We start from the raw sequence: 27,348 nt of genomic DNA on the forward strand, positions 1-27,348 counted from the left end.
GTTTTTTAAGTCTATTTTATTTTATGTTTGTGAATATTCTTCCTGCATGTGTGTATGTATGTGCACTTCATGCATGCCTGGTGCCCGGGGAAGTCAGAAAAGAGACTCAGATCCCCTGGAACTAGATGTTTGCGAGCCTCCGAGTGGGTGCTGGGAATTGAACCTGGGTCCTCAGCAAGAGCAGCTCCTTTTAATCCATGAGCCGTCTCTCCATCCCAGAGATGAATTTTAATAAAAATAAATATAACCTAGGTATAAAGGGGAAAGAGACATTTCAGTATAGTATGTATTTCTGAGAGGCAGACACAAAGATTGAACAGGAGGTGTGTGTGTGTGTGTGCATGTGTGCATGTGTACATGTGTGTATGTGTTAGAACTGAAGCTCAGAATCTCATACATCTAGGCTACTGTTCTACAACAGAGCCAAACTCCTCGCTCCCTTATACAGCTTAAGAGTCCGCTCTATCCAAGAATTAAAAACTGGATTTCTTTTCTTTTGTTTTTATTTATATATCTGTGTACACATGTGGAAATGTGTGTGCATCCACACATGCTTGTTTTCTGTATGTGTACATGTGTGCAGGTCCACAGAGACCAGAAGAGGATGTTGTGTGCCCCAGAACTGGAATTACAGGCAGTTGTGAGCTGCGTAATGTGGGTGCTGGGAGTCAAACTCAGGTCCTCTGAAGAGCAGTACATATTCTTAACTGCTCAGCCATCTCTCCAGTCTCAAACTGTGGAAAGTCTTAATTGAGTCTTTTGAAAATAAACCAATTATACTTGTAATATAAAGTGATTATAGTAGATTATATTAATATCTTGAACTACATTGTTAACTATAAGGAATCAATTTTTTAGTTTATCATATTAGATTATTTTCTCTTTACCTGTATAGATAATTTATGATTACTTGATAATCATCCTGAATTACAAGGTGAGAAATTTAGTCAAGGTTAAGTAGATTTGCTTATTATTAAGTAAAGATGTAGTTTATCCTCTACCTTACAAGTATTGATGGGTCGTTAATAAATTAAAAACATGACTCATAGAATTTTAGGGGCCATCCAGTGCTCGCTATGTATTTTATGGTAAAGGAGCTGGAGACCCAGGGAAGGTCACTACCTTGTTGGAGCATCTGGTAAACCACTACATGAGGTTACCGTTCTGAATCCTATTAGTTTGCCCACGCTGCAATCCACCGAGTGATTACTGCTTTAATAACACTGCTGTTTAAGCTATATGCATATTTCATTTCCCCTTAACACTCACTCCTGTGGCAGAGACCACCTTTTAACGTGGTAGAGATCTCTCAGGATTGGCTGTGGTGAGAGTCATCGTCGTGACTCTGCACTAAGAGAACCCTGATGGATTTCAGCCTCATTGCTCAGTTACTGTTTTCTGTACACCCAAACCATAGTTTCTGATTGTAGACAAATGAATAAGAGCAAATGCTGAACTGGTGAATAATTCACGCCAAGCATTTATAAACTGCTGACAGCAATGCCGGAATGTAAAAATATATTCTTGGGTTCCCCAGGCCCCAGTCATAAAGTTATGCTCAAGTGCCACAGGGTTCCTTCACTTGGCTTCCATAACAATCTAAAATCCCACTGTCAATGATTTATTCACAAGAATGGTAAAACTTCAGAGCTGGAAAGCAACGTGGCGATTACGAGTTCTTGGAGGCTTTCTCCTGATAGCCCTCCTTTAATATTATAATGCCCCTAAGAGGATTAATCCAGCAAGCTAATTCATCGAAATAGTTTAGTGGTTTATCAGATTGTCTTTCTTCTTATCAGAAACTCCCCAGACCTCGGGAAGAATGTGAAATAATGTTAGGAGGAAGGGCAAGAAGCCCTGCATGAAGGATCTTAAAATAAGAAGGCAGGAGATTAGAGGGTTGAAGGTATTCTGGCCGGGAAGTGTGGCTAGCTGGGCACTGGGAGCTGCTCACAGCCACGCGTACTGATTGTGATCAGCACCGCAGTGATGTGTAATATGACTGCTGGAATAAGGAGGGGCAGAGGCATGGCCATGTATGGGTGTGGTCACTCCTGGGAAGTGTATCCCAGGACTCCTCAGATGGCCAAGCCATGGATGCGCAGATAGATCCCTTGTATGTAACGAGACAGATGCTATGTCACATGCTGTTACATGTTGTTGGGAATAGTAACAAGGAAAAAGCTGTATGACTTCGATACAGTTGTATGTTTTACGCATCAAGCGTTTTCATCATGTGGTTGATTGGCTCAATAAAAGGGTGTAGAATCTATGCGGATGCAGGTCCAGTGTAACTGGAGGTTTCTCTCCCACCTGCCAGCTTCCAAATAACCACTCTGAGGCTTACTGTTTACTATAATGGCTTGACCGATGGCTCCGGCTTCTTACTGGCTAGCTCTACATATTTAAATTAACTCGTGTCTATTAGTTTATATTTTACCGTGAGGCTTATGGAGTGTTACCTCCCACCTTGTTTCTCTGACAGCTGCTGGTGTCTTCCGGACTCCGCTTTCTTTTTTTCCCTTTGCTTAGATTTCCCACCTGGCTCCATTCTGCCTCACTGTTGGCCAAATAAGCCTCATTATTAACCAATGGCAGCAAAACATATTCACAACATACAGAAGGGCATCCCACACCAGGCCAGCATATCCTTTACTTGTGAGCCCAAGTAACTTACGGTGCCTGAAAGTCCTTCAGTGTTAAGGGGAGTGAGATTTGGGAGGGGGGAGGAGACGTTAGGGAATGAGCGGTGGTCTCCACAGGGATGCTGGTTGACCTCCTCAGTCTTTGCAGAACCCCTTGAGCAGCTACAGTGGGATCTGCTGGAGCCCCGGCCATGGTTGCAACGAGGCACCGTGTTTCTCCTTTCTCTCCTCCCAGTTTTCATTTCAGAAAACTTGACACACGGCAGTGACAGGGAGAGAGGAAGCTGGAGGCACCAGGGGAGTTGAGGCAGCCTCTGGGGTCTCTGAAATAAGCTTTTCCAATTCCCGATGTCACTGTCATGGCTAGGACTCCCGTGTTCCAGCTCCTGCCCCTTACCTGCTTCCAGGAGGCTGCTTCTGGCAGCAGCCCACTGCATCCGTTCACTCTGCTGTGGTTCGGAGCATCTTCCTCTGGTTGGGATAGAGCTTCCAGGGCACTGCTGTTTCTGTTAAACAGGGCTTAAACACTTTGTTCTCTCTGACACCGAGCAGATGGCTATTTGAAGTTTTCATGGCTTAGTTTTGGTTGCCAAAGATATTTCCTGCACAGCTGTGTGAGATAATTTAATCTCTCATTTCCTATATTTCATATGCATCTTTCATGATAGCCCATATCTACAAAGAACTGGCCTTCGTCTGTTTCCAAAACCATTGTTTAGCCAGCCCAGAGAAAATGGGATCTGAGAGACAGTGTTTATGAGAAGTATCTGTTTGTATGGCTGTTTTGGCAGAGACTCTACTCATAGGAGATTTGAAATGGCATATTGACCGCCACAAAACTGTGTGTTTCTGCCCATGGCTGGACTCTGGAACCAGCAAGAGAAGCCTAGAAATTTCTGCTACATTTGGTAACATTATTCGATTTTCTTATTTATCTCTATCCTTAGTCCAGCTCTTTTGGGATTCAGTCTTAGCCTTGATTCATCCATTTCCATTCTACACGTTAGAGAATGTGACGCTTGACCATGTGTTTGTAATGTAGTTATGATATGAGAACCTTGGAGTTTTGAAGAATAGCTCATTCACCCTTTTAAAAACAAGTTCTCAGACAATTCCATGCATGTATATCATATTTTCTGGTTATTCTTATCCCCTCCTTCTCTCATTTCCATTCCACTCCTGTCAGTACCCTCTCTCCCAAACATGCAGCTTCTTGACATTCATGTCTTTTTGTTTGATAACTCACCTAGTTTAGCAGGGCTGTCTGTGTGGTCATGGGCTTAAAACTACCCGCTGGAGCCAGTGAGTACACAACTCACTGAAAAGAGTGACCCCTCCACCCTCGAAATATATTAGTAGCCAGCAATTTAAGAGAGAGGGGTAGGGCTCCACGAGTCCCTTCTTCACCTTGACTGTTGACAAGGCCAGTCTTATGCAGCCCAGTGCAGGCTCAAAGAGCTACTATGAGATCGTGATTGTAATGGCTAGGTTATGGCCTGAAGACAATTCTGCAGCTCTTCCCCTGTCTTCCAGCTCTCACGTTTCTACCTTTCCTCTTACACTTACCAAGCCCCAGAGGGGTGCTGTAAACATCCTTTTCAGGACTGCACACCCAACCACCGCCGACTTTCAGCACCATGAGCAGCCACAAGGCTCTGTGTTCACAGTCATTCCCTGCAGAGAGGAGCTTCCCTCACGAAGACTGAACGTTGTGTTTGTTTATGGGCATAAATGTGAACATTTTAAAGGAAGTTTGATTCCATGTCAGGTTAGTTAAACAGTAGTAGTTAAGGTCCCTGGAGCCTAACCATGGGTTTTCAATCAATTGTTCATACTAAGCATGAATTCTCTCCTGTGAAGTGGACCTCAAATAAAGAGACAGTTGATTACCCTACAATCATCGTGCCGTTATTGCTCCAGGACCACACCTAATTTTTATTTATTTTTCCCCATGTCGTAACTCCATACCAACTTGGTGTTATCACCATGTTATAAATGCAAACCTGATAGTGAAGGGTTGTGTAAACCAGATCGGGGTTTTGAATTTATCCTATTAAAATTTGAAAATGTTTCATTTATGTGTGTTTATGTATTTGTGTGGGTTTGTGCGCGTGAGTTAGATCCCACCGAAGGCACTGGATTTCCTGGCGCTGACGTTACAGGTGATTGTTGAACTGTCTGATGTGGGTGCTGGCAGCCAAACTCTGGCCACCCGCAGAAGCAGTACACACTTTTAACCAGTAAGCTACCACTCCCACCTCCCCTGTGACAATTTTTTTTCAATTAGACAGAACATCCAATCAGCATTTTGAAATAATTAACCTGGTTTTAGCACGCAAGGCACTTGAGGGCAGGAAGTAATGGTTGTGAAAGCGACCCATTGATGCTAAAGGTGAGCTAAGTTGGCAGTGGGGTGAAAACAAAGGACACCTAAAGACAGGTTTCACAGCATCAGTATCGGGTCCTAGTGATTAACTAGATGCTGTAAAGAATGAGAGAAAATGGTGATGTTACAGCTACTTGGGAGGCAAAGCTGGGCCTTGGTGGAGCAGTGACATTCATCCCTGGGAACTGACTTGTTAGGCGGTTTGAAGACAGAAAAGGCCTAGCTGAACACTCGGCTTTGGAATTGCTGTCTGGACCGACTGCAAGCCTGGGACACGAGATAAACTTTAAAAATGTGATCGGTGAGAACAGAAACAGCAGATGGTGATATTAGAGCAGACTTCTAGCTTCCTGTATTTGAACAGGAGAAGAGAAGCCAATACCAGGGGGAAGAAAGGGCTGCTCCCCTCCCTGAGAGGGTGTTGGCCTTCCAGCCTTCAATTTGCTGTTGAGACATCGCCAAGATTATATATATATATATATATATATATATATATATATATATATATATATATCCCTGTTCACATTGCCTTGCCTCTGGGGTGACCCTGCCTTCTAAACTCCGGCCTGAGGGGAGCCACATGAGTTGCCCATGGAGATCATTAACTAACCCAGAGAAGTATCACCCACGCACGAGACAGCTCTGAACTGATGCTTTCTTCCATAGTATTAACTGAGTCACACGTGGATACAAATGCTATGCCTTTAAAATTTTATAGAAGTGATGTTTTATCCTATATGAAAAACATATAAGATTTGGGTAGGGCTCATCCTATATGGGGCATAAAATATTCATTTATTAAAACTCTTGTCTGATTTTTCTAGTGATAATTTAACACTGATTTAATTTTATATATTTTTTTGGGTGTATGTATGTATGTGTGTGTGTGTGTGTGTGTCTGTGTTTCGCCAAGGTGCTTATGTGAAGGTCAGAGGATCATTTTTAGGCGTTGATTCTCTCCTTCCATCATGTGAGACCTAGACCTAGGCATTGACATCAAGTAACTTTACCTGCTCAGCCATCTCCCTGACCCAGCACTGATGTGTGTGTGTGTGTGTGTGTGTGTGTGTGTGTGTTTGTAAAACCTTTCCATTGACTATGAATAACATTTTCCTTAAACATAGTTGTCATCTACAGACAACGAGATAGAAGAAATCGCTGGGTTAGAGAACTGCATCAGCCTGACCCACCTCAGCCTGGCTGACAACAAGATCACAGTAATCAGTGGCTTGGGAACATTACCCATCAAAGTGCTTTGTTTGGTGAGTCCGACAAGACACCATTCTCTATAGAAGTAGTGGTTATTGTTTAAGAAGTGCATGAATTATGACTAAGGATTTTTCTTTGCTCCTTGTAGTGTCCGGTGAGCATCCATGCTCCTGTGTGTGGGATCAAGAGTCCATGTTCAAGTAAAGCCAGTTTCAAATTTCGTATGCAAATTAAAAATTTCGATAGTCAGTTTTCTAGCCTGTGAAAGAAAGTGTATTTCGACACGTAGTTTTTAATATTGTATATTTCGTTGGTGAAAATAACGTTTGAGCATTGTAAGCACGCTTGCCGCTGCTCACATTTTATGCACGCAGATGTTTCCCAGGCTCTGAACTCGGGCAGCCCACCTGTACGAGTGCATGCTAGTCTCCCGGTCTGGAAGTCACAAGTCGTGCTGAGAGTGAATGCGTAGTTCGGTCAGAAAGAGTCCATCTTATTGCTGCTTTCCCAAGGGAAGTGCCTTTTTGAAGTCCTGTGATATGCCGTGTGACCAAGACTCAAATGAAAGCTGAGACTGTTGGCTGACAAGTCAGCAGGGTCCCAATAATCCCAAAGATGCACACGCTCTTTATAGATTAACAGAATGGGTCACTAGTGTGCATGTGAACCCTGTATACAGGATTCTTCCTTCTCTTCCCCTCCCTCCTAGCCTTAGATGGTTCTGTTGGCCTTTATCACACCCATCAGAGGGTGGCCAGGGAGCATTTCAGTGAGGCTTGTGTCTTAATAATGTTTATGTCTCTCCCCTAGGAAGCTGTGTTAAATGACATATTGGGTTATATGTACATTTTTTAAAATTTGCTTTTTTTAAATTTAAAAACAAGATTTTTCATTTTACATACCAATCCCAGTTCCTCCTCTCTCTCTTCCTTCTGCTACCCCCGCCTTTCCCCCACCCTATCCCCATCCACTCCTCAGAGAGGGTAAAGCCTCCCATGGGGAGTCAGCAAAGTCTGGCACATCAAATTGAGGCAGGACCAAGGCCCTTCCCCCATATCTAGGCTGAGCAAGGTGTCCCTCCATAGGGAATGGGCTCCAAAAAGCCCTTTCGTGCACTGGGGATAAATCCTGGTGCCACTGACAGTTCCCCACAGACTGTTACTCACATGCAGAGAGCTTAGTTCAGTCCTATGCGGGCTCCCCAGCTGTTGGTCCAGAGTCAGTGAGCTCCCACTACTAGCATGCATTCATTTTTTTAACTTAAAAATTATTTTTGATTTTATGTCTTTGCCTGCATGAATGTTTTTGAAACACTTTCATGCCTGGTGCTCAGGGAGTCAAGATCCTAGCATAAGATCCCTTAGGCCTGAAGTTACAGACAGTTGTGAGCCATCATGTGGGAACTGGGAATTGGACCTGGAAAAGCAGCCAGTGCTCTTAACTGCTGAGTCATTTCTCCAGCCCCAGGTGCACATCTTTTTACATGCACATAGGAATTCCTTATTTAGCCACAGACCACTGAGTTTTGACTTCTGTGATGATTTTTCTTCCTCTTAAAGCTCAAAATACTTTTCGCCCTCCATGGGGTTCAGAGAGGGTGGAGGACCGGCCTTCCAGCGCCATTCAGAGAAAGGCTTCATGAATCCCCCGAGAGTTTATGTTTCTGTGCTCAAGGAGTGACAAATATTTCTAAAACAGTGCATTTTACTTTCATTCCGTGGCTCGTTAATCACACGACCCTCGCTGGCAGTAGCATGCTTGCTATTTTTTCTTTTTCTGCCAATAAATGAGATTAGTAGGTTCTAGTCCCTGCACCCAGCACCCAAGACGGAGCAGAAAATACGGAATATGCCATTACTCATTTTTACTGAAGTTCTGAGAGTTCGAAAGTTGTCTTTTCCAAATCTGAATAAAATTCATAACCCAAATGCTGCACGTTTGCTTCAGCAGTTTTGATTGACTTCATTTTTAATTCATGCAATCAGAACATCATTTGGTGTTGTTATTGACAAGAATTCAGTGTACAGTATGGTAAGAAGAGCAAACCAGCCGCTAATACTCTGCTTTCATCCTCCGTGGGAGACGTAAAAGATGGCTTGCCGGTGGGCCCTTCTGTCCTTAGAACCGTGACAGCGTCGGACAGTGACAAAGCTTGAACTTCACCGTGTGGGAGGAAAGGCCAGTTCGGCTCCCTGACAGACTGGCAGATGAGGAATGTTTCCTAATTGAATTTACTGCTCTAAAGTGCTTTTTCTGCGATTCACCGCGAGGTTGGAGGAGCTGTGTGCAGAAACTGAAGTCCACATTCCCGAGTGGGTCTTTGGTTCTCAGTGCCGGACAAAGGCCCTGCCTACCTGGCTTTCCGTCAGAGATTCCGTGATTCTCAGCTTCTCCCAGTCTGCTTTCTTTTATGACCATAGGCTATCCAATTAAACTTTTCTATGCCTCGCTCTGCTCAGACCATCTACCACTCTGAAAGCCGTCAGAGCCCCTGAAGAATATTACATCTGTCCAGCACATAGAAAGTGCTTCCCAGTCCTTCGGGGAGAAGCGCACTGTATATAAATTTGATCTGTGGGCAGTGTTTGAATGGGAGATTGAGCCCTCATTTCAATACATTAAATTGATATGGATATGCTGGTGAGCTCAGCAGGGTCTCTTTCCTATTACTTTTCACTTTTTATAACTTTTTTGAACTTTGAACAGGAAAATTTGATTTCACTTTGGCAAATAAGGTTATGAAGTTTTTTTTCTTTTTATTACATTTTTTTCGAATACATAGAAGTAAAAAGAATAGTATAATAAGCTCTCATGGGCTGTAACCCACCTTTAAAGGTTATTAACATTCTATTATGATATTTTAAGGGGCTATAGAATTATAGTAGTGAGTGTAAATCCAGTTCATTATTGAAAAAGGATGAAAATGGGTTTCTCGCTATTCAGTGTGCCAGTGAACATTACCAGTGAAAATATTCAAATGAAAGGGATTACAGCAATTTGAGTTTTCAGTTATTAAGTTGATATTGAAAGTTTGAGTTTTATTTTATTTTATTTTATTTTTGAGACAGGCTCTCTCTGTAGCCCAAGCGGTCCTGGAACTCACAGAGATCCACCTGCCTCTACATCACCATACCAAGCCCGAAAATTTTGAGTGTCTTAAAGATAAGTAAAACATAGTATTAACTCAAAATTTGAACTCTATGATACTTTTTGACTCAAACCAAAGGTTAGATTTTACTGTGATGTCTTTCTGTTCCTTAAGGCGAAGGGGCTAAGGAATGCAGAGTATGTTGGGAAGTACTCAAAAATGAAAATTATTGTTATTGCTATTCTTGCCATGGGTGTATGGAGACTGAGAAAGAGGACAATCGTTTGAGTATGGGAACTTTCCCCTATTATCAATGTCTGAGAGATGCTTGTATGTGAGCTATTGAAGAAGTGGATGTGGTTATCATGATGTAGTGAGCTACCCAGTGGTAATGGCATTGAGGGAGTAACCATTGTTTTTGCTAACAGTTGTGCACTCTGGGCTGGGTTGGGGGGCTGTTTCTTCTGATGGGCTTGCTGGCATATTGGTTGGGTGGGGTCAGGCCATCTGGATTGCTTTGATGGCTATTCGTCTCAGGGTATTGACTCATAGGTACCAGTCTATTAGCCTCCTATTTAGTCTCAGGGTATTTTCCCACGTGACTTGTGATTTCTGCTTGTCCAGGTGACTTTTCCGTAGTAGAGTGGCTGGAATTCTCACATGGTATCTAGAGCTCCTAGGATCTGAAAGCAGACGTGGTTTGGTCGTCTTATATCTTAGAATTAGAATCCATACATTTCTTTCATACTCTTTGGTTAAGGGAGGTTTTATAGGCTAGCATAGGTTAAAGAGGAGGTACTACACCATCGCAGACTCTACCAACTCGACCATCAACAGACTTTGTGAGATGAAGTCACTTGAGAATATTTCTGGAAACCAAGTGTAAGTGGGAGTTAGTGTGGGTTTGCCACAATGGAGCTGAAAGAGCGCATTTAATCCATGACTTTAGAGACCAGCATGCAGCTGTACTGATGTTTAGGTTTCGGGGGTGTGGTCTTGGTGTCTTTTCCAGTTGTGCTGAGAAACCACTGTGACAAAAGCAACCTCAGTGAGAAAGGGTTTCTTCATCTCACAGTTCTGGGCCACAGTTTATCATAGCAGGGGAACCACAGCCCAGGGGCCTGAGAAAGCATGTCTTAGGGATCCACAGAAGTCACGGAAGCAGGACAATTAGTAGAGCATGCATGGGAGTGTTCAACTCCATGTCTTCAGCCTTATACAGTTCAGAATCCTCTGTCTAGGGAATGGTGGTACCCACAGTGGGTGGGGCCTCTCACCGCAGTCGTTATAATCCATCTCAGGTATGCCCACAGGACAGCCCGTCTCACCAATCCCTTGCTGAGATTCTCTTCTCAGGCAATATGTTTGTAGTAAAACTTAATGGGGGAGAAAAAGAGGCCACAAATTTGCTAGAGAGCAAGGAGGGGCATATGGAAGGGTTTGGAAGGAAGAGAGAGAAGAGGGGAAATGATATAATTATATTCTAATCTCAAAAAATAGATGTAGTAATCTGAAAAATCAAAGGACTAACATAGCATACATTGTTAAAAGCTTATACTACTTAGTGTTTGACTTTCCTACTGACTGGAAAGTTCATCCTGAAGATGAAAATATTAAAATTCTAATGAAAATACCATACCCTGACCTTTCAGGGGCAAAGCTAGGATTTTCTTCTTGGGTATCTGTGTAGACGTTTAGATAGGTGAATGATGGAAATGGGGGTGGGGAAAGAACAACTTATTGTTTTGTTTTCATTTTTAAAGAATGTGGGGCCCACATCCAAATATGAAGATTTCTTGCATATTGCTTTAAAACACAAACTGTTTTATCCATTTCAGAGCAACAACCAGATTGAGACAATCACAGGTCTGGAGGATCTGAAAGCCTTGCAGAAGCTGGATCTGTCCTCCAATAAGATCAGAAGCCTCCAGGGCTTGGAGAACCATGACCTCCTGGAAGAGATCAACCTAGAGGATAACAAGGTGGGTAAAGTAGGGCGTGGCTTCCGTGGGTATTGTGGGGCGTGGCTCTCGTGGATAACATAGGGCATGGCTTCCGTGGGTAATGTGGGGTGTGGCTTCCGTGGCTCTGTGAAGTGAGCACATTGGTGAGTCGGCACAAAGATCCTGTATTTGCTTTTCAAGGATTACATGGAATGCCCTCTAGCAAACTTTCTGGGGGTAGTTCTTAGAGTATGACTTTTTGAAAAAACACCACCATTTCTAAACATTTGATGTTTCTTAGTCACAGTGTTTTAAAGGTTCTAACTGTCATCATGTGTAATTTTCTGAAGTTGTGTTCACACAACATTTTCTGTAGAAAGAAAGTGTTCAGAAAATTCAAAATGTCCAAGCAAGAAGAGACAAGAGAATATGCACAGACCGAATGTCTCCTCTTGCCTACATTGGTGGGAGAGGCATGGGGAAGATGCTGCTAAAAAGGATACAAAGCTTCAGCTAGAGGCTGGGCAGAGGGATGCTTCAGCTAGAGGCTGGGCAGAGGGATGCATTCCAAGATCTATTAAGTACCACCAACTGGAGTTAACAATATATAGGGATGTGTTTTGGTGTGTGTGTGGGAGAGATGTTGAGACAGGGTGTCAGGTAGCTTAAGCTGGCCTTGAACTTGCTATGTAAGCAAAACCAGCCTTGAACATTGGTCCTCCTGCCTCTACCTCCAAAGTGCTAGAATTTATAGACTTGAGCCACCAATAGTTAGCAATAGTGGTCTTGAAAAATGCTGAGAATGAGTTTTTAATGTTCTTAACACAAAAGTGATAACTTTAGGAAATAATACATTATTAGCTATATGTAGCCTTTCTACAATGTGTGTGTGTGTGTGTGTGTGTGTGTGTGTATAATTGTATCTGTAATCTAATAAATGTAAATGCCACAAGAAAGGCTTAACCATAAAAATTAAGCAAAATGAACGGACACAGAAATGATTCCTTACATACTGCTGTAGCAACAGTGTCTCTTCAATGGGTTGTGAAATGAATTTGCTTGCTTATCTGGCTTAATGTACCCTTTACTTTCAAAATTATATTCATATTCTCTCTCTCTCTTGAACCCCAAATTAATTAATTTAGTTAGTTCTCCCTCCCTCCCCGCCTTTCTGCTTTATTCCCTTTTTTTTCATTCTTCCTTGCACAGTCCTGGGGCCTCTTGTTTGGTGCTCACAAGCCCCATGACTAAGCTATTTTCCAAGGAACTTTTTCCCACCAAGCTTGCATTCTTCATTAGGTTGTAAACAAATCAACAGAAGTCAGTTACTACAGCCTAAGAATAAACACAGCTGTAATCTTAGACAAGACAGTTGATCTTCACTTCATTTGATCTGTTACCTGAGTTGATTTAGTGACTTCTTACAAGGTAAATGATTCCATTAGATGATGTTGGTCCTTGTATCTTGTGTCTCAGGAAGACAGTACAATTTCTGTTCCAAATGACTTTAGTGTCCTTTTTATGAATTGCCGTTGAGAATTGACTTAAGAAATATTTTGTGCTTAAAATGGTTCTCATATTTATATAGGGGCTGTTGAAAAGGTAGGACAAGCTCATTAAATGCCAACTCAGTACATCTAAGAATGTAAGAGAAGAAATAACAGCAATGGTAATAAAACAATTATAGTAGATGAGAACCTAGGACCTTGCCTTCAGAAATGGGAGTGGGTTAGACTTGAGAACCCAAGTTGTGGACAGAGACTGGGCTTTTGTTTTCCGGCTGCTCAGACCTGGATAGCCACACAGAAGCTATATTAATTACAACACTGTTTGGCCTCTTAGCTCAGGCTTATTATAACTAACTCTTACATTTAAATTATGTTATCCACGTGGCTTGGTACCTTTTCTCAGTGAGGCATTCTCATCTTGCTTCCTCTGCATCTGGCTGGTGACTACATCTCTACCTTTCCTCTTCCCAGAATTCTCTTAGTCTGGTTGCCCTGCCTATACTTCCCTCCTGGCTACTGGCCAATCAGCGTTTCACTAAATCAATACAAGTGACAAATTTTTACAGTGTACAAGACCACAGCAACGAGGCTTGGATGTGCCATAGGTATAAAGTTACCAACACTAATAAAAGAAATAAAGGAACAGGAAATGTTAAGTTTAATAATATACATTATTTAACTAGGTATCTCTGAAATGCAGTTTTAGCACATAATCTACATGTAAAATTATTATTGAGCTATTTTGTCTCCTACTGTTTTATACTGGCCTTTTGGTACTGGGTGTTTATGTTATAGTTGGGAGTACATCTCACTTTGTTTAGCCAGAATGCGGGTTCGGGTCACCCCACACGAAGTGTATCTCTATCTTGCTTTTCAAGTCACTTTCCAAACTACACTGGAAAAGAGTGAAAGAAAAAGAGGTATGTTCAAGTGAAGAAAGGCGTTTATAATTTCCTAATGTTAGAGACTCCGTTCTGTAAAAAAGTGGACACACGCCCTACAGGGGACTCCTTTGGCAAATCAGTCTTTGACAGTAACATAATTTCCTGGCCCCCCACTGGGCATGGTGGGAGTAACCTACAATCCTTTGAAATGTTATTTGAACCCTCTGACAAGTCCCTAAGGGGTTTCTTTAGGATGGTTGAGGGTTTTTTGATTCAGGGGTGGAAGATATATTTGTAAAGGGAGCACCACATAGGTATGTTGCTTCCTCTATGATTCAGTGCGATGTGAGGTTTCTCAGTAACCATTTCCTCAGTGTTATTCTGTGTATACCTGTGTATATATCCGCCCTTTGCCAGTGTTTGCTGGCTGCTGATTAGGGGGCCCCTGCCATCTTCCACTCTGCGGTCCCTGTGACATTCTAAATCATGGCTAGCGCTTAAAGTTGACCCAAACTTTCAACGCCACCACAGCCTCCACACCCTCCCAGGAGTGGGATACTTGTCAGGGCTAACTCAGGGAACGCTAGGCTGCTTCTGAATCTTGGTGCTATACCTCCGAGTTTCTGTGTGTCAGGAGGCCATTATTTTTCAGGACAGAGTTTGTCTGTGTAGCCCTGGCTGTTCTGGAACTTGCTTTGTAGGCCCAGCTTGCCTCAAACTCACAGATTCACCTGCCTCTGGGATTAAAGGTGTGTACCACCAAGCCCAGCTAATACCTTAGAATTTATTATCAGCACTTCTTGCCCATTTTTGTAAGGAGTCACAAAGCAATACTCAAAACCACAGATGCGAGGAAAGAGCTTCAGTTGTAGATAACTTGAGCACTCTGCTGAGCCACTCTGGTCTTCCTCATCAGTTACGCTGCCTTGGTCAGTCTTCCTCGACGTGGATGGAGGTGGCGACAGCGAGGCATTGTTTTCATAGTGCTTTAGATGGTGTGTGATCCAAGGTAAAGGGTTTCTTGCTTCTCATTGTTTAGCAATAGACACTTTTTAATGTCTCAGGCAAGCAACGAGAGAACCTTGCCCTAGCCTTCTTGAATCCCAGTTCATACTTCTGTCCTTGTGTATGTAGTGACATTAAGAATTTGTGGGGATTTGACTGCTAAGTGAACTTGATCCCCTTTTGGGTTTCCACTTATTAAACTTGAAAAGGGGAGAATTGGGTATATGATCTGGGGGTCTCCTGTCTTATGCAGGGGCCAACGCTGAAGCACAGGCAGCTGGGTCTGGGTTAGCAGAGATGTTGGTGTGGTCACATCACTGTTAGAGTCAGTCTCCATTCTACTCCTGCTGTTGGATACACGCAAGAAGGAGGCCCCTTGGGCGCTTGTGGTCTCTACATCCCAACAGGTCAGCCAAGGCTAGGTAGCCTGAGCTGCTATCCAGTCCCCAAAGTAATAGAAATAGAAACTGCCGATGGTTCTCTGCAGAATGCTTATGGTGTTCACTTGTAGCCTTGGTTCTTTTTTTTTTTTTTTTTTTTTCAAGACAGGGTTTCTCAGTGTAGTTTTGGAGCCTGTCCTGGAACTAGCTCTTGTAGACCAGGCTGGCCTCAAACTCACAGAGACACCTGCCTCTGCCTCCCAAGTGCTGGGATGAAGCCTTGGTTCTTAAGCTGCTTCATTGCTTCTTCAGAACATTTGAGCTTTCAGGTCAAGACTAATATCACTTTCCCTATAGTCATGGTCCTTACTTAGTGCCTGCTCCATAATGGTAAAGTTGGCCTACTTCTTGTTAACCTACTCCGTGGAATTGGAGTAAACCTGCTAAAAAAAAGCCAAGGACTTGACTGAGATCATTAGGCCATTGGTGGAGGAAAGAAGACCTGATATGGTCAGTCCACATAACTTAGGGCAGAGACCAGTAGGCTTAGGGGTGAGCATGGGACCATGTGTTCTCTGGTTAGGGATTTGGAAGGTGGGGCGTCATCACTTCTTTCTGTCTACTTCCGGGGCTCCATACAGCTAGCCTCTCCAGCACCTCCTCCGTGTGTTCTTTAGCCTCCACACTGCTTTTCATCATTAGTACTTACTACTGCCTGCGTGCTGTGGAATAATCCTTCTGTACACTGTAAAAATGTGTTGCTTTCCTTGTTAATAAAAAGCTGATTGGCAAATAGCTAGGCAGGATTTTCAGGGCAGAGAGAATGCTAGGAAGAAGGGCTGAGTCTTCCTAGAGGAGTCTCTAGGCAGATTTAAAAGAAGCAACATGGGAAGTTCATAGATGAAGTAAACAAGCCTTGGGGCAGCATGTGGACTAATGGAAATGGGTTAATTTAAGTTGTAAGAGCTGGCTGGAGATAAGCCTAAGCTATCGGTCAAGCATTTATAATTAATATTAAGTCTCTGTGCATTTATTGGGGGAACTGGTAGACCTAGTGAAAAGCTTCACCTACACCCAAGATTATAACCTGCCATATTTTACTCTTTATATCTTGAAGTATTATTTCCTTCTCGCTAGGACAGTGGTTCTCAACCTGTGGGCCACGACCCCTTTGGGAGTCAAATGACCCTTTCACAGGAGTCGCCCAAGACCATCGGAAAACACAGATGTTTACATCATGATTCATAACAGTAGCAAAATAACAGTTATGAAGTACCAACAAAAATAATTTTCTGCTTGGAGTCACCGCAACAGGAAAACCACCCTTTAGGAAGGTTGAGAACCCCTGCTCTAAGATGTTGTCTTCTTGACCTTGGAGGGTTTATCTTGTTCAAACTATGCAAGGCTTGATTTATGACTGGTACTCAAGAATATTGTTGGGCGAAAATATGACTCTCAAGAGTCCTCAGCCCCTCACCTCTAAGGGTGTGGATGGTGTCTAAGGTGCAGTAAAATCCTGGGAAAACCATGCATAAGCAGGAGGCTAAACCAGTCCCCTCCTGGGTGAAGAAAAACAAATGGGCAAGAAAGTCTCTGAGTGGAGACTGAGGCTACCGTGAGTCAGAGGCAGTAAAGGAGGAAGGTCCCAGAGGGGAGCCCTCTGAGGCAGAAATCTCGAGGCAGCCTAGATTGAAGACATTAGGTCTCTGTCAGGTGACAGGGGTGACTGGATGGTAGTGGTGCCCACCAGCACCATTGTGAGGCGTGATATTCACTTTCTCTAAATGTTGTAGAGGCAGGATCCCACTTCAGCGTAGGGAACTGCACTATGCTGCCGGCTCTCTCAAAAGGTAAATGTGGCTTCTCGGAAGCTAATCCTGTGAGATAGAATGGGTTGAACTGTGACCCCACTAACCCCTCCCTGCCTCCGGAAACTGCAAATGCACCCTTGTTTAGAAAAGGGTTTCTACAGCTGAAGTTAATGATCTCAACATGAGATCATGCTGGAATTAGGATGACCTAAATGTTCTCCCAAGAGACAGAAGGGGAGAAAACAGGCTTGGAGGCCAGGTTTATGTTGCTTTAAGTCAAGGCTGTCGGGCTTCAGGAGAAGCTGGGAGAGGCAAGGAAGGATTGTCTTTTAGCGCCTTCAGAGGAATCTCGGCTTGCCAGCCCTTGATTGCACCCTCATCTTCAGAGCCTTAAGAATTAGCTCCTGCCGTTTTCAGCTTCCTAATTTTGGGTTTGTCATGAGCCCTCCAGGGCTGGTAGAGTGTGCTGCTGTGTGTCTGTGGAATGGAGGAGCGGATGAGAGTTATTTTTAACTCCAATCGCTGGTCTTTTCTGATTTTTGCTTTTTAATAAAATTTCCTTACCTTAATTTAAAAAATATTCTCATGGTTTTTTATTTCAAATTTTGGATTATTTTTTCATTAACCAGGACTTGCATGTGCATGTGTGGGGAGCAGTGTTCAATAGGAATTGGATTCCCATATAGAAAACAAATAGTCCCAATATTTCAAAAATCTGATTTAATAGCATAAGATAATCTATTAATGGATATGTCAGGATTTATTGAATTATTTACTTATTGAAATTTGTTGTGTTTACAACCTGCTATTAAAATAATGTTGAAGTATATATCCTCACACATAAATCTATCGTTACATGCATTTTTTTATTATTTTCTCATGATGGATTTTTGGAAATGCCATTACTGGGCATGGGTGTCATAAAGCTCATTCATGTTTATGTCTCCCACTGCAGTTATAAAGTTCAGATAATGTATTGGAGGCATCTCTGGATATTCATTTGTCAATACAATCATTTAAAAATTGCCAATCTAGAAGTGAAAACTAGTGTTTTGTATACTGTTTATATATATATATATATTTCTTTGATTATCAGTGAGGTTAAGCATTTTTGTTGAATTTTATTTCCTTTTTAAAAATTATCTGTCCATCCTCTTAGCCATCATTTTTCTTATGATAGTTGTTCTTTGATTCTTATTGTATGTAAGGTACTTTAGCTGTATGTTTAAAATAATGTGTAGACTATGCTACATTTTCTGTATTTTTCCTTTATTGTTTTTGTGTTTGTGAAAAATCTTTTTTGTTCTGGGTCTGATAGATGCGTATCACAAACTATTTTCCTGTGTTGTTTTCACTGTTTTCAACTTTTTTCTTCTTCACTTTTCTAAACAATTATGAGAGTGGGTGACTTTCATATCCTCCTCTCATCTTTTTGTGTATTTATTGGTTTGTTTTTATGTGTATGGATATTTTGCCTCCACATATGTATGTGAACCGTATGCATGCAGTGTCGCCGAGACCAGAAGAAGGAGCCAGATCCCTTGGGACTGGATGTACAGACATGAGCAGCCATGTGCCAGCTGGGAATTGATTCCTGGTTCCCTGGAAGAGCAGCCAGTGCTCTTAATCACTGAGTCATCTTCCCAGCCCCTTTACTCTTTTTCTTGAGATAGGTTCTCACTATATCTACAGCACTAGCTGGCCTGAAACTCACCATCTAGACCAAGCTGGCCTCGAGATCACAGAGGTCTGCCTCTGCCTTCTGAAGGCTGGGATTAAAGTCATGTGTCAACACACTCAACTACCTTCAACTCTTAATCCATAATTTAATTTATATTATAACTGATACAGAGATTAAATTCACATTTCTATGCTAAAAAATCTCCATAGTAATTTTTTTGGTAGAATTACAGTTTACTTTTAATTTACGCCTCATTGCTTCACCTGTTGATTTTTATTTCAGCCATACATTTATTGTTATCATTATCCCCTAGTTTATCCATCGCCCAGCTGCTTTTCTGCACAAATTCTTATGTACGCAGCAGCGGAAAACACTTTAAATCATTGTGTCAATAGTTTCCTAAGGACAGAATACGTGCCTCTCTGTCTGTCTCTCTGTGTCTCTCTGTCTCTCTCTGTCTCTCTCTCTCACACACACACACACACACACACACACACACACACACACACTGAGTACTATCACTTTTTAAAAGACTAGGTAGTGACGCTTAGAAAGCATGGCCAAGAAATAAATGGCAAAAGCAGAAAGAAAGAAAGAAAAACAACTTATTGGGCTTCTTGGGGTGAGAGGGTGGCTACCAGGGGCCAAGTCCATTAGTAGGCTGAAGTTTTGAAAACAGTATGACTTTTTCAGTGTTTTACTTTGGTGATTCCGGGTGCTGTGGAAGGCTGCTGCATACAGTCTTGGGTCTGGGGGCCCGTGGAGAGCTGTGGCATGAGGCCACAAGGAGAGGGGCTCACGGACAGACAGACAGCAGTGTTGCATGTTACCGGCTTGACAGGAAGCCTGCCCCTTGCTGGTCTCACCTACCTGGGGAGGACTGAGAGAGACGCTGCTTCCTCTGTTATCACGAAGACGAGTTGATCTCCCATGACATCTTGGTGGTAAACTTATATAATACATGATTATTCTAGCCATGGCATTTGAAACGCATCGAGGTCCTTCTGTGTCAATTACCACACATACTATGATTTTCTAAAATGAGTACATGGTGTTCCGACTATAGGACGATGTTGTGACTCATTCAATCACATAAAGATAGATAAAATTCTTAGGAAACTGGGAATGTTTTTACTAACAGAATTAGACTGAATATTCTTGTATGTAATTTTTGCCTATTTGACTATCTCTTCACGTAAGTCTCGGGAAGTGGGATGGCTGGATACATGTAACTCGTCAGATTGCCTGTTAGGAACAAGGTATTCTTTCCACCCTGACTGGGAGTCTGCAGGTGCGTACGGCCAGGCTTTGTTGGTGAGACTCAATGAATACAAGAACAAGAACTGTGTGCCAGACGGAAGTCCAGCTCATTGCTCAGAAATTCTGATGGAAAAATACAAGCCAAGTTTACCATCTACCTTCCTGAAAAAAAAAATCAACATAAAAATAATTTTATTTTTCTTATAGATGGTTCACATGTCAGTCTAAAGGATAATTTCATTATCTTATACATGGAAAAGCTAATATAATAGCTTGCTACTTCTCTAGCTAATTTTTTTTGTGCAGGGGCGGGGACACACTGTATGTTGCAACTTTGGAGTTTGCCTTTCTGATGACAGTATTGGAAATGGCGTCCTTGAATGGGGCTTGTGTGTCTCACCACCCAACTTAGTCTGGGACGAATTTGCATTTGGTGTCACTGGTGTTTGGATGACTTAGAAATTATCTGTGAACCTCTTGGTATAATGCTTTAATGAGACATGCAGAATGCCGTGAGAAATACTAATTTATTATACAATCCACTATTGCACACAACCGAGGGCAGGGGGTGGAGCGGCACACGCCTTTAATTCCAGTGCTCAGGAGGATCTCTGTGTGTTTGAAGCTAGGCTGGTCTACACAGTAAATTCGAGACCCTGTCTCAAAATAAACAAACACATGATACAATTTCTGCTGTAAAGTAATCCTTATGGAAAAGGCACAGAAGGCTGGCATATCTCCTACAGTAGGAAGGCTTAGGCAGTCACAGACAGCAGAGAGAAGAAACTGGGTTGGGCAGAAAATCAGAGCCTGGAGGGCTGGAACAAGGTGACTGTTCTGTTTCTCTTCTTCTACATGCTAGTTTAGTTCTACCCAAAATCAACATGCATGAGGAGATTACTGCTCTCCCTCTTTTCCTTGCCCGAAGGAAAGGGAGAAGATGGGGCCCCGTGTGCTCTCATCTACCAAGGTCATGCAGCAATTCCCGCGTTCTCCAATGACTTTAGAGCATTCTCCTTGACAAGCTGGGTATTCAACCGGACACATCTGAAATAAATTAGATTTAAAGGAACCAATTATATTGGCTCCTGTTATATTGCGTTCCCTATTGTCTTCGCTGGCTGTTGATAATGGATTTATTTTTTTGATCAAATAGATTGAGGAGCTGAGTGAAATAGAATACATTGAAAATCTTCCTATCCTGCGAGTTCTCAATCTGCTAGAGAATCCAATTCAGGTGAGAGTTTATTTCCCTCAGGGGGAGGGGGAGGGGGAGGGGGAGAGAGCAAGGACCAGTCTTAGAGTTCCTGCTCAGCCCGCGCGGTGATAGGGAGCGTCAGAGATGTGAGTGCAGCCCCCACCTCTGGAAATAATTACAACAGCTACATGAACTAGCATTGTAAACAGCTTGTTTTAGAGAAGTATGACTGTCTTTCACGGCTAACAAGCTGTCAACTGCCCCAGTTCCTGTGAAGCCTGGCCCTTTAAGTCATGTGGTGGGTGGAGCTAAGCGCTACAGCGGAGGATGAATAATAAGATTGTAAAGCAGTGTTCGCGTCCCTTTCATATCAGAGAACCGAGAGCCCAGGGGTCCAGACAGAATGTGGTTTCTATTTTGTAACAGCAAAGGCAGTGTTAGTGTGGACGCCCAAGGGAATTTGCCTGAAGGTAGCCATGGAATTGGCATGGATATAAAATAACTATAGACTAAAATAACATAGTCCCTGGGGGTTCGTAACCTTTGAGCCCTAAGGATCAGGGACAGTTTTCCAGCTCCTCTTTTCCTCCATTGCTCATGCCCTTCTTCCTGCCCCCTTCCTTCATTCGTTGTCCATCCAGGCTTTGTTTGGTGTTTGTACCCAGGGTCTCTCCCCTGGATTCCACAGAGTCCCAGCTATGTCAGCTTCTCTTTTGTTCGCCTTGTTTACATCTTGACGAGTATGTCTAGACAAAAGAAAATATCAAATCAGAAATAAAAAAAGAGATATTGAAAAATAAAAGCAGATAGGGAGGGGGCAGTGACCGGCAAGGTAAAAACCTCCCAGGGGCAGTGAGGAGCGAGACTGAGTGACCCCTACTCCCTGGGCTCCGGCCCTCAGAGAGAAGTCTATGCCTGCAGGAACCCCTCCCGCCAGTGAATTCACCTTATAAACAAACAGTCACGGCCCTTGCACTGTGAAGCATGTAAGAGAAACTTTACAAATGCATCAGTTGGGGTGTGATAATCATCTAGGGTTCTGGGGCCTGGCAGCTCCCTCATACATACAACATGGAGTGACTCATCAGGGTAATTAGCAGTCGGTCTCCTGTGTCTCTATGTTGGGACCCTAAGGAAAGATCCTGTTATGTATTTACTTCTCTTGCATTCCCATCAGTGAAAGGCATCTTCCACCTGTATCTTGCTATTCAAAGAGACGAAGCATCCTATACCAGAAACAAAACCGAAACAAAACACCCTCAGTTACCACTTTTAAAGTCAGGCAATCCTAACAGTTGGCAGGGAGTAAAGAGGAATTTGTTCATAAGCAAGTCTCATTTTATTATTGCAAGGTAAGTTCATAATGAATGATCCCAGCTAATACAAAAGAGCACACTAAATAATAAACCCATGATGAAATAATAAGACATAACCAAATGTCATTATTTTCAGTAATGAAACTCTCTGGCATTAGAAGAGAGGGGTTTGGCGTCTTAGATGGGCCGCCCCACCTCTTCAGGGCTTCGCCTCTACCCCTGAGGATAATCCTGCCGCCCTGCTTATCTCACAGGGAAATTAGTGAGATCCGAACATGTGAAGCGATTTATAAACTACAGGACACGTTCTGCCTCTTTGTTGCTAATTTAAGGGGGCTGGTGAACGTGAAAATGCAGAGCCCCGTGGGGGTGGAGGGAGCGTGGAAGACAGAGTCATGGCAACGGGTCTCAAAAAGGCCCAACTAGAACAGAAAGGCCCTTGAGAATAGGTTGGTGTTTGCTGACCTGGGGAAGAGAAAAAGCCATTGAATAGTCTCCTCTTGCTTTAAATAGAACAAATCTGAATATTGGTTCTTCGTAATATTTATGCTGCTGCGACTGACAGAGTTAGATCAGCAGAAAATTAAAGTGGAAGAAAAGGTATGTATGTAATCATGCATGTGCTTTGTGTGTTTTCCGGTTCATATGTTCAAAACTGGCATGCTGCTTGTGGCAGGACTAGTGCAACCAATCAGCGAGAAGCATAGCAGTATGCAAATTAATTCTTTCCAGGACCCATTTCCTGTCCTGGATTTGTCAGTTGAACCCCCTGTTGAGCTGGGTCTCAGCACATGCAGTGACAGGCGTTCCATGGTTGCGGTAGGCAGTCTGACAGTGAGGAAAGTGTACAGGCGCCCCCTCCTTGCTGCCCATTTCCGTTTGTGGCTGATAGCAGTATACACAACTTTCCTATCTAATCACAGAGTCTGAAAGTGTCTGTTATTTTGAAAATTAACAACAAAATGTACTGTGTCTTTCGATGTAATCGAAAGGCGCGCAAATCACTACTCCGCTATTGTGGCGTCTCTGCTTCTGCTCTCTACAGTGGTCTGTCTGGCCCACATAGCTGTGGAGGAATGAGCTCTTGAGTGCTAGCTAACACCAGCTCCCTCCTCCCACGACCCTGCCAAGGAGGGGCTTCTTATACCAGCTCCGATCTGAGAAGGGAATGAAGAAAGGCATATCGGTAGGCACCTGTTCCATCCCACAGATGCCTCTCTGCAGCCCAGACTAAGAGTTCCAGATGCCTCCCTATCCTTATTTCCACACTCCCAGCCGCCAGGTCTAGGCCTCTTTTAACATTTTGCAAGTAGAATTAAGATGAAAATCACCGTCAAATAAAGGGTCATGTATTTAGGAGGCCAGTAAAAACAGAGACCTTTACACCAAGGAAAGGGCCTGTATCCTTGGCTAGAGAGAGCCAGAGAAAAGTGGAGCAAGTCTGGGAGAATGTGAAGGGGTGGGAACAGTCCTGGGCAAGAAGATACCAGAAAACAGTTCTCTGGCATCAACTACATAGAATCTTGAACAATACATTGTATCCCTTCTTCTCATACTAGAAGTTAGATTGTTTATCCAACTTTGTATTAAAATTAATCACATGCCTCAGAGATGTTGTTTTGTCTTTAGCTTGCCCCAAACTGGAGAATATAAAGGAAATGAGGATCAAAGGACCTGACCCAGCTTTTTACAGGAACTGTCATTATTGGAATTTTAGGGAAGTTAGAATGACAGGAAGACTGAGTGCAAGGCCAGGGAGCACGTGGCTTACCTTGTCAATCTAGGGTGCATATCTAGGAATTTCTCTAAGGACCGTCAAACCCTCGCGTTCTTTTGGGAACAAACACATCTCCTTTTCATTTTTCTCCTTCTGGCAAAGGTTTGTGCCGTGAATAAGTATGACCCTCCCCCTGAAGTGGTCGCTGTCCGAGATCACATGACTCATGTTGTCAACAGCATGTCACAGCCGCAGAGGATCTTTGACAGGTATTTATGAGGAACTCTACAGGTAGAGCGCATGCCAGAAAGAGGCAGGATTGCTGTTTCCTCTAGCACTCCTTCCCGTGTGAGTCATTCTGTCGCTAGAGAAGCGACTTTCTCAGGGCTGGAGAGAAGGCTCACAGGCTAAGAGCACCGGCTGCTCTTCCACAGGACCCGGTTCAATTCCCAGACCTACATGTGAGCTCACAACTGTCTGCAACTCCAGTCCCAGGGGATCTGACACTCTCCTGGCATCCATGAACATCAGTCACACACATGGTACATGGGTGACTCTGTGCAGGCAAAACACATGTGTACATAAGATTAAAAAAAAAGTGTTTGGTGTAGTAAGGGGCTGCGGGCAGGCCTGCTTTTCATCCTGCCCAGCTCCTGTATGGCTAGCTTAGCCCCAGAAATAATAACACATAAGTTGTATTCATTTAAGCACTGCCTGGCCCATTATCTCTAGAGAGTTAGTTACTGACTAACTCTCATATCTTGATATTAACCCATTTCTAATAATCTGTAGCACCACAAGGTGGTGGCTTACCGGAAAAGATTCAGCATGTCTGACCTGGTGACTGGCTCCATGGCTTCTGCCTCATAGCCCTCTTCCCAGCATTCTGTTCTGTTTACTCCGCCTACCTAATTTTCTGTCCTATCAAGGGGCCAAGGCAGTCTCTTTATTGACCAATGAAAATAACACAATAGACAGATAACCCTCCTCCATCATTTCCCCTTTTTCTGTTTAAACAAAAAAGAAAGGCTTTCATTTCAACATAGTAAAATTACATATAACAAAACAGTTATCAAGCAAGAATCACAGTCACAATATTTATAACTATATCTTTATCATAATAATGGAAAACTATAACTACGACTATCCATTCTTTAACTCCATCAAAGACTCCAGAAGGATATATTACCTAAGTAAACAAGAAGTAAGCAACTTCCAAAACTCTAGAAATGACAGAGACATCTCGCTGCCTGGACAGTCACCCAAAGTTCTTCTGTATCGTTGGGGCACCCATCTTCGGCCTTCAGGCCCATAATATCCAGAGACATTTCCATGAAGCAGGAAATTTCAAAGGCAGTTCAGTCACTATCTGCTGTGTCCTGCAGGATGTCTCGCAGACTCTTTCATGAATCAAGAACCTCGAAAGATCATCTCACCTTTAGGCAAGTTTAGCAGTCCTCTCTCTGCGGGTTCTCTGTGTCCAGTTTATATAACAGTCCAGGCAAGAGCAGTTTCTTGCCCAAATGGCTAACCAACTCCATAGTTTGGAGTTTCTTTCTTACCTTCTCTGAGGTAAGGGGCCATGTCTTCCACTGTGACTGTTAACTGTGCACTTGGCTGTGCTTTCCCAGGCGTGATGGTGATCTGACTCACCTCCATTCTCTCATCAGGACCCTTGCGTTTTAGCTGCCAAAGCGATTCAAGGGTAGAGGGTGGACTTTTTCTTATGGTCTGAGAGGATATGGTCTATCATCATGATGCAGAACAAAGAACTCCCAGCAGCCACAGAGGGGATTTCTGGGCAGACGGGGAAGTGGGGACGAGAAGGCAGGCTCTCACTGGGCTTTTTCCTTTCCCCGTATATTCAGTCCTGGGTGGTACCAGTGTTGGTTTGAATGGGAAATGTCCTCTATGTTCATGTATTTGAGCACCTGCTCCTCAGTTGTGGTGCTGTTTAGGAAAGATTCTGGAACCTTCGGGAGGTATGGCCTTGCTAGAAGTCCATCGTTGGGGGAGGACTCTGAGGGTGTACAGCTCTGCCCAGCTTCCAGTTTGTCCTCTCCGCTTTGTATTTTCTATTGAAGATGTGATCCCTGAGCTTCCTCCTCCGGCTGCTTGCTGCCGTCCCTCCCCTGCCATGATGGTCTCTTCCTCGAGACCGTGAGCACAAAGCAAACCCCCCTTTTTCAGTTGCTTTGTGTCATGATATCACAGCAAAAAGTAGCCAATACAGCGCTACACACATGTCATATTCCCCTCAGTTAACCCTCTCTGAAAAATCCCTCAAAAATGCACCCAAAGGTGTACCTCACTCATGTCCTAGACAAGCTGAGGGTCACAGTTAACATCACACCATCCATTGTAAACCCTTCCTTAACTGTGAGCAGATGCTAAATACTCCTGCCAGAGAGCATCCTGTGGATTCCGATCTTTAGGGGAGTACCTAGAAGAAGCCCAGCTCACCTCGGAGAAACCTGAATTGTCTCTACTGAGATGCCACCTGCGCAGCAGGGAGGAGCCACCTTGGGTGGCTGCATGCATGAGTCTCTCACCTCCGCATCCGAAGACAGATTTACCACGGTTTCTCCATTCCTCTTTAAACAGTCTGTCAGAGCAGATGGCCATTTATGCCATACGTACAACACAGAAATTCTATCAGTACCCACAGGCATTTTAAAAATACTTGTAAAGCTCTTGGGTATAAATGCTTCTTTTCTTCCTGCGGTGTTTGCTCCTGCACCTCACAGTTGGCTTCCCGCAAGAGAGCAGAATGTTTGATTTCACGATCCAGGACATGGTTTTTACATATAGTGTCATGTCGACATTGACAGTTTTGCATGTGCCTGAGAGCCCTCCAGGTGAGATGATTTAGCCCTCCATTGTGTACATCAGAAGTACATTTGACGTCGAGAAGGTCTCTGTCTTGATTTGTAGTTGCCGCTGCTTGTTCGACGCTGTAGGGTGTATTTATGTAAGAGCACGCATCAAAGACATCAGTCGTCGTGGTTGAGAAACGTATTTCCTAGTCGCATCTGGCTGCCAGACAAACAAGGGCAGAGGCCAAGGAGGTATGGATCGTGGTTCACAGTTCTGCTTCAGTGGCTGCCGGGAAGACCAGCCATTGCTCTTCCCGCTGCAGCAGGGCCTAGCAGCCCCAGGCAGCTGGAGGAGGGCACCGGGGGTGCAGGCACCTGGCCTGTCAGTGATAGATTGCATTTCTTCAAGAGGCCTCGGTTTTGTTCTGGCCTGCTTTGGATGTAATATATGCTTTCATAATCTTGTTTTTGTTTTACTTATGGAGAATTTTTGAATTGTCT

The 27,348-nt window shown here is 43.4% G+C and overlaps 1 protein-coding gene across 3 annotated transcripts in view; it reads left to right on the forward strand.

Moving 5' to 3' along the window:
- Positions 1 to 27,348, forward strand: part of Lrguk (leucine rich repeats and guanylate kinase domain containing) — a 114,088-nt gene that overhangs the window by 21,582 nt on the left and 65,158 nt on the right. For all 3 annotated transcript variants that reach the window (XM_085683880.2, XM_085683878.2, XM_085683879.2), the window contains exons 6-10: positions 6,169 to 6,293; positions 11,167 to 11,310; positions 20,957 to 21,037; positions 22,828 to 22,914; positions 24,194 to 24,300. In XM_085683880.2, coding sequence (XP_085540006.1) covers positions 6,169 to 6,293; positions 11,167 to 11,310; positions 20,957 to 21,037; positions 22,828 to 22,914; positions 24,194 to 24,300 — 544 coding nt within the window. The remainder of the gene's footprint in view (positions 1 to 6,168; positions 6,294 to 11,166; positions 11,311 to 20,956; positions 21,038 to 22,827; positions 22,915 to 24,193; positions 24,301 to 27,348) is intronic.

Source organism: Myodes glareolus, chromosome 25 (genome assembly GCF_982192425.1).
Source record: "Myodes glareolus chromosome 25, mMyoGla1.1, whole genome shotgun sequence".
NCBI classification, from domain to species: domain Eukaryota; kingdom Metazoa; phylum Chordata; class Mammalia; order Rodentia; family Cricetidae; genus Myodes; species Myodes glareolus.